We start from the raw sequence: 7,457 nt of genomic DNA on the forward strand, positions 1-7,457 counted from the left end.
TTGAAATGTATGAGTAACTTGATTAATATTGAAATGGATGTATCTTGTAAAGTTACCTTATTATTCAAAAGTTTAATTATTACTACAGAAATTGACTTTCGACCAACACTAGATGAATTTGGACTTTTGTCCTACTACACACCATTACTCTGTTTTTTTTTTTCAAATAAACGATTCTTTCACATGTATCTTGCAGAAACCTAGGCAGCAAGCCTTAGTACCTTGATCATTAGATCAGTTGATGGTCATGTATTCAGTTAACTGTTTGAGAAGCCAAAAGCTTATCTGACAAATATGGAGAATTATAACAAACTAGCACTTGGAAAGAAAGGAAGATGATGTAACCATAAATGCACTCCCAATTCCATTTTTCTAGTATACAAATACAGAAAGAAAAAAAAGGAAAACTACAGTGCATCAACCAGGATACACTAGTGTATGAACACACAAAACCCAGCATGGAAGATGAACCATACACATGTATATGTATGTGGCACTGTTCCATGTCCAAAGAGACTCAACCCAGTTCCAGAAGTCACCAATTCTTGCATTGTCAAGACCTACTAATGCTCCCTTCCACAAATAATAAGTGACAGGAGGAAAAACTAGAAATATCAAGACTATATTGCAAGCTGCCCTAATAAATGACTTCAAGGTTTTAGCTTTTGCATCGAGCCTCAAGGGTCTAGCTATTAAACACAAAGGGACCAGCATAAGTGCTCCGATTTCTGCAGTTGCAAAGTTTATGACTGACATTATGCAAAGTCCAGTACATGCAGCAGCAATTGTGACTGATTTCAAGAGAGTCCATTCCATTCCTTGGGTTTGGTTCTTGCGTGGAAGAGAAAAGGAGGAACCCAGAATCGCTTGCAGGATCAAGAGGGTGAACGCTGAAAGGACGATCCAGATTGAGAGGTTGGTCAGAGGTGGTGAATCTCGTAATAGGGACAGAAAATGCGGAAGTAATGTGACAATAGCACCCCAAAAGTGGACAATAAACACGGTCTTGGCCGCGTGAAGCCATCTCCAGGATCCAAATGTGATGGCTGGGATATCAGAAGAAGCTGGAGAAGATGTGACCTTGTTTTCCATCCCAGAATTACTTCTGCTAGAATCAGTGAAAAGAGAAGCTGCGACCATAGGAAGAGGAGCAACAAGCAAGGCAAACGGTATCATGTAGACTCCAACCGACACAAATTTATTCGGAGACGTCAAAAGATAAAGAAAAAATGACTGGTGAAACTTCTCAAGCAGATTATTTACGGACCGGATCACTCCTTCAACCAATCTGCAATAGAAATTTTGAAAGACATATCAGTTGTGTCATTAGCAAACCAAAAACCACTTCCAGAGTTCCAAATTGGCCCTCCCTTTTCTGTTTTAGGGGATGACTTTAAAATGACCATCCCTCTCCAGTAGCATTTCTTATCCCATTTTGTCCTTTTTTAAATAAAAAAATAAAAAACTTGATGAGTCCATTTTTGTCCCTTTAAAAAGACTTCAAAATAAACCTCAAAAAAAAAAAGGTTTAACTCCAGAAAGTAAGATAATTTGAGGGTTAAGATTAAAAATGGCAAGAAGTGAAGAACGCGCTTCTTCAGAGTGATGCACACGATCTACAAAGATTACCAAACATATTTAGTATTTATAATAATTAAGCTGAAATTGAAGTTATTAACTTAAGCCTCCAACATACAAGAATGACATCATTTATCTACTCCTCAAAGAAACATCATTTGCATGTGATCTCAAATGGGAGTCAAACGATAACTTCAAGCACACCTAATCAACCACAACAGGAATTAATTTGCTAAGCTCAATTTCATCTGAGATTACTTTAGCAATCTACTAAAAGAGTAGGAAAAAAAAAAAAAGAGAAGCCCTGAATTCAAAGTAGCAGAAGAGGAGGACTTGCACACTGGATGAAAAAGAAAGTCATTTATTTGAAGGAAAAAAAATAACTAAATCAAATTCACCCCCCAACCCCAAAAAAAAAAAGTAAATCAAAAGAAGTAGAGAACATAAGTAGTAAAAGTATAGACGTCACAAACTCAAGATGAATAAGAGGAACAAAGAAAACATGGATCACACATTAGAGACGAGTCCTGCTACTCAAATAGGAAAATGATATTTTCTCTATACTTTTTAATCTTTGAAAGTGAGATTTGAAGAATTGACCAACTTCTTATAAGGATTTCTACTGACTAAAACGCATACTTCTCTGAAGTGTGCATGGCTTCACCCATGAAGCAATAATCCCGTGCTTTGCATGCTTTTTGTCACTAAGAGGTAGCTTTCAATAACACTGGGGGATGGAAGGGCATTGAATACTGACCTGCCACCTTGCAAAAGTAACTCGCTTGGTCTGTTTTTGTAGTTTGCTAAACGTTTTGATGAGATTTCCATAGTAATGGCATCAACTTGATAATCTCGAAAAACACCATGAGGACCTGTGGGAACACCCAGTGCCTAAAATAGAGTAACATTTGCAACATATGATCAGAAATCCAACTTGAACAGAGTAATATACCTAACTTACCAGTAAAAGTGTTACACCATAGGTGTTAACAAAAAAGTGTCATACTGAAGTATATACAGTACCTGGTTATATAATGAGCTAGCAAGTGTAGCAGTGCCTTCAATATATTCTGCAACAGAAATACCGAAGTTCCATTGGGGATTCAAACTTCTAACCACTCTGCCCAGTTTGTGAAACAGTTCAGCGAGACTTCTCAACCACCCAGAGTCAAGCAATGACCCTAATTTCTCAACCTTCACCCGTAATCCCTGTCCGTTTACAGCCAAATAGTTCACAACATTGATCAGATCAAGGTTTGGCATCTGTCCATTGGAAGCTTCAGCATATAAATTGAGAACATCTCTCTCTGGTTTCTCACTGCCATCTGTAACCTTTATGACAAGGGCAGCAGCCATTGTGCCAGCACGTAGAAAATCATTGTGTCTCTTTCTTCCTGTTATTGGACTCGCACTTGATTCAAATGGACTTCTCCCAGAACCATCAAATGATGGTGTATGATACTCTCTTAGCCATGCAGCAACTGCAGCATATTCCCCGTGCTGTGAATCCGCAGCAAGCCATATGATATCTTTAGCTAACCACGTCACTCGAGTGAGCAGGGAGAAAATTGAGTATGCAATGCCTAGTGATAAAGCCTCACCCGTGCTGGTCTTTACAGAATTATAAGGGGTCACCAACACAATAGCCTCCTTCCCGTCACCACGTGGAGCTCTTATAAATCCAACTGTATTGATACCATATGATGAACAAGTATAATTCTCCTGGACTATTCCTTGATCAGGACTGGAGAAAAAATGCAGGGGGTTAAACTTATTCACTTGAGGTAGGAAATTGTGAAAATTCACTTCACCGCCCAAATCTGTAATATGTTGCGCTACCAATTCTTGAATTCCTCTACATCGATGAAACAAAGGAATGATTTAGTTATAGATACAGAATAGAATTAGGCTGTCAAAAGTACAGATTAAGAAACAAGGACTTACAAAGGTACTAGTGATCTCAAATAAACTCTTCCTACTCCCCTTGAACACCTCATTATAAGTACAATGGTTTATGCTGGTGAAAAGTTTCCAGATATCAGCGAAGTCATTTAGTTTCTAACTTCCCTATTAAGTTTTTTGATAGGTAGCATCCCTATTAAGTTATTGTCTGAAGTTTGTGTCTTGCTCCATCATCAAATAGGAGAAGAAGAAAGAAGAAACAAGGGGTGTGAATTGTCAGAACCTTAATTGCACAATGCTATTCAGGGCACAAAACATGTAAAGAAAACCACGTAGACTCTTGGCTATATCTAGCTTTCCCTGGCAACACAGTATAAATAGAAAAGGAAATTCCCCTATTATGTGATCATCTCGAAAAAGTACTCCTGTGTGAGATAATGAGAGTGTACAGTTTTCACCGAATTAAGGACATCTGTATTTTTAATTAGAAAATCTCAGCGAGCACAGGAAACAATGTTCAATAATCAATTGTCAACTGGTTTCTTCTAAGGACCTAGTCTACATTAGAAGAAAGCAACATGGAGTAATGGATATTTGGCATAAATAATGTTGAGGCAAGTACATACATTCTTGAGCTATCAGATTTGGAACCAAAGCTAACGACCTTGTTCACAAACGCTCTAGCCCGTGAAACATCATCATTCGACAGCATGGGACTAGCAGAACCTGCAAAACGATGGTCCAAACCACGGTTAAGGGGGAGACTTTTTGAAGCAGCGAGCACTAGAGTTGGAAATTCTAAGCCATCATTAAAATATTCTTTCGAGAATGATTGGTCCCTACTCTATCAGATTTGGGATTATTAATGATCTAAAACAATTTTTTTTGCAAATGGAATAAGTCAATCTATCAACTATACATCAATCCTACATTAGTTGGGGTCGGCTCTGCAATGCTACTTTATTCAAGCTTATTCATTCTTAAACTGAATCACTTTACCCAACTGACCCAAGAAACAATATCCAAGTCAACTAGACATCAATCCTACATTAGTTGGGGTCGGTTATAAAGTTTGTTCAAGCCCATTCTGAATAATTAAGTTTATCCCAAAGCAGCAAATAAAAGAACCTTGCATGAACATCAACTCACTCAATGCCATAACGAAAAAAAAAGAGGAATAGCAGGGTAACTAACCAGGCATGAGGGCATTTTCGGAAATGTAGGTGTTTTTGGCGAGAAGAGGCAAGAGCAAGAGAGCAAAAACCGCAGCTGCGCAACAAACCACACTGAAGACATACCAAAATGCAATCAGGGAACAATTCCATACCCTCATTCATATGCTTACTTTTACTACTACTACTATGGAGTATTAATTTAGAGTTAGAGAATGAGTATTTTTACCTAACGAGGAAACTGTGGGAGATAAGGAAGAGACCAAGACGGATGATTGGTCGAGGCTTGGGCTTTGCTGTCTCAGCATCCGCCATCGTCTCCATCGCCCTCAATACTTTCTCTCACTTCCAATTCGGATCTCTACACTCTCCCTCTCTTCATTACACCCCAAACGACGTCGTATCACTTCGGATCTTGGGTTTTAATTACACCCCCAAGCTCAATCTACTTCCTATTTCTTCTTTGCCTTCCTATTTGTGCTCCTCAAGCCCGTTTGGATTAGCTTAAAAAAAATGACTTTTAAGCACGTATGTTTCAAGTACTTTTTAAGTGTTGAAAGTTATTTTATAAATAGTCATTTATGTGTTTGGATAAAAGTGTTTGAAGAATTTTTAGAAGTAAGGGTAATATTAAAATTAACAGAAAATATAAGGGATAAAAGGGTAAAGTTGTTGGTCAAACTAAAATGATTTTTAAACTAAAAAAAATAAGTTGGGTTGAGCAACTTTTTGGTTTTAGCTTATTTTAAGCACTTTTTAACTTAATTTAAGTTGTTTCCTATTTTTGTCAAATACCCAAATTAGTTAAAAATGACTTATAAGCTGGTTTGACCAACTTATAAGCCAATCCAAACGGGTTCCTAATCTTTTGATTATTTTTTTTGGGTGATGCTAATCTTTATTCATTCCGTCTCAATTTATGTGGCACTTAATGAAATTTATCCTTTATTCACTCCGTTCTAATTTATGTGACACTTATGAAATTTATTCTTTATTTTGTCCCTATTATCACTCGGATTTCTTCCATTTTATTAGATTTCGAGAGTCAATCAAATTTTTCATTGATTGGAACAGAGCTTTTTTATATGTCTTTTAAATATTTTAAATCGTTAATTACTGTGATATATAGTATTTTTAATGTAATTTTTAAATATATAAATTTTATTTCAAAAAACTTAAAGCTTCTGCATCCAAATTTACGATCAAAATTTAAAAATTTGAATCTCAAAATTCCAACTACGATAGTACCACATAAAATTGGGACCGAGGGAGTAATTCTCTTTCTTTCTTTTTTTCTCGTGCTTTTGTCCTTGTTTAAGCCAGTTTCCTGTGAGCCGTTTTTGTTTTCACCAGACACGATATTCAAATGATATTTTCGCATTAAGAAATGGCTAAAATATAATTATTTTTTAAGCACTAACTATGATTAAAGGTCCAAAAATCGCTATTTACCTATTTCTTCCCCTTTCTTAATCAGATCCAAAGAGGCTAAAGCTAAGGTCAGTTTTATTCTTTCTTGATTTAATATCAGTTCTAGCTTAGTTCTTTATTTTCAGGTTTTTTTCCTTTCAAATAAGAGTTTTTTATGTTTATTATTATCTAAAAACATTGGTATTTTGCTATACTATTCAAATGTTTGACATAATTTGTAAGCGAGTTTCTATTTTGCAAAGAATATATGGATATTCGTACTATCCATAACTCAACCCAAAATTTTCAACCATATGAAATATGGACAAGGTGTGTGTTTTATCCATTTTTGTCTAATTCGTTTTTTCACCCGGTCCATATTCAATTTGACCCACTTATTTGCCACTACTAATTTGAATAATATTTGAGTTGACGATGAGAAATGAAATATTTGAACTGTCAAACTGTCTTAAACGTTATTGGGAACCGATATTCTAATAGGATGTATGAATACGATACACTTTCTTTCTCTCCTTAATGTACTCATTAGATTTATAAGTTTAAGTTTGGTGCATTGTCACTGTATCATTTTTTTACACCATCAGGTAACATTAACCTGCTATACTAGGTTACTAATTTTTCCTTAATTTTTTTCTTAATTTTTTACTATTTAGGCTTTGGTATTTTCTTTATCCCATTTCTCTCTTGCCTTCAAATCCTCCGTTATCATCACCCCCAAATAATAGGATCCGCATTTTGTCTCTTTGGCTCTCTCCTTGAAACCCACCTCTGATTTGTTCTAACTGTGTAAAAAAAATTGTTCTAAAGATTGATTCACAACTAAAATAATCACAAACACTTATTGATTTAGTAATAGAGTTATTCAAAGCTTTCCATTGTTAAAATATTCAATATTAACCAAATTTCAATTATTAAAGTTTCTTCTGAAACAATCTAAAGATACAATAACTTGTTAAGATGCTCGTAGGTGAAAAAATTCCAAAATTTGTTAAAGAGAATTTAACATTAGACAAGAAAGAAGCTCCCCAAGGTTCATAAAATATGAGGTGTTGACGAATCACTTGTTACACGGTTCATAATGTCTGAAGAGTTAACTAATTACTTCACCAAAGCACTGATCTTGAGAAAAATGATAAAAAACCAAAACTGTAAACAATGTTGGAGAACAAAATAATTTGGTTAATTATTATCAGTAAAAAAATTAGGGAATAGTTTTGGTTAGAGTAAAAGTAGGATTCAACTTTCCTTAATGTTATTTACTCCTCAGTAAATTGCAAGGTAAACATATTACTTTAGAAAGTTACTGTATTTACCTTTAAGATTACTTGATGGTGTAAAATATTTGATACACTGACGGTGCACCAAACTTAAACT

At 35.4% G+C, this 7,457-nt stretch overlaps 1 protein-coding gene across 2 annotated transcripts; it reads right to left on the minus strand.

The window, feature by feature from the left end:
• Positions 1-319: 319 nt before the first annotated feature.
• On the minus strand, positions 320-5,133 carry LOC132621629 (uncharacterized). Of its 2 annotated transcripts, XM_060335965.1 has the most exons (6): positions 4,882-5,133; positions 4,675-4,766; positions 4,107-4,206; positions 2,602-3,433; positions 2,336-2,469; positions 320-1,288 (listed from the first exon to the last, which is right to left on the minus strand). In XM_060335965.1, exons 1-6 carry the CDS (start codon positions 4,974-4,976, stop codon positions 418-420), a joined length of 2,124 nt encoding a protein of 707 aa, XP_060191948.1. In that variant the 5' UTR covers positions 4,977-5,133; the 3' UTR covers positions 320-417. The 2 variants fall into 2 exon arrangements, with proteins under 2 accessions (XP_060191948.1, XP_060191949.1); XM_060335966.1 differs by lacking the exons at positions 4,107-4,206; positions 4,675-4,766; positions 4,882-5,133 and adding an exon at positions 3,523-3,676.
• Positions 5,134-7,457: the final 2,324 nt, after the last annotated feature.

This window comes from Lycium barbarum, chromosome 12 (assembly GCF_019175385.1).
Source record: "Lycium barbarum isolate Lr01 chromosome 12, ASM1917538v2, whole genome shotgun sequence".
Lineage (NCBI taxonomy): Eukaryota > Viridiplantae > Streptophyta > Magnoliopsida > Solanales > Solanaceae > Lycium > Lycium barbarum.

Excerpts from the sequence above, each read along its gene's own strand:
- LOC132621629 (XM_060335965.1), bottom strand. The coding sequence starts at position 4,976 with ATGGAGACGATGGCGGATGCTGAGACAGCAAAGCCCAAGCCTCGACCA. Across the intron at positions 4,207-4,674 it reads CGAAAATGCCCTCATGCCTG|GTTCTGCTAGTCCCATGCTG; the intron begins GTTAGTTACCCT and ends ATCGTTTTGCAG. Across the intron at positions 3,434-4,106 it reads AAATCTGATAGCTCAAGAAT|AGGAATTCAAGAATTGGTAG; the intron begins GTATGTACTTGC and ends TCATCGATGTAG.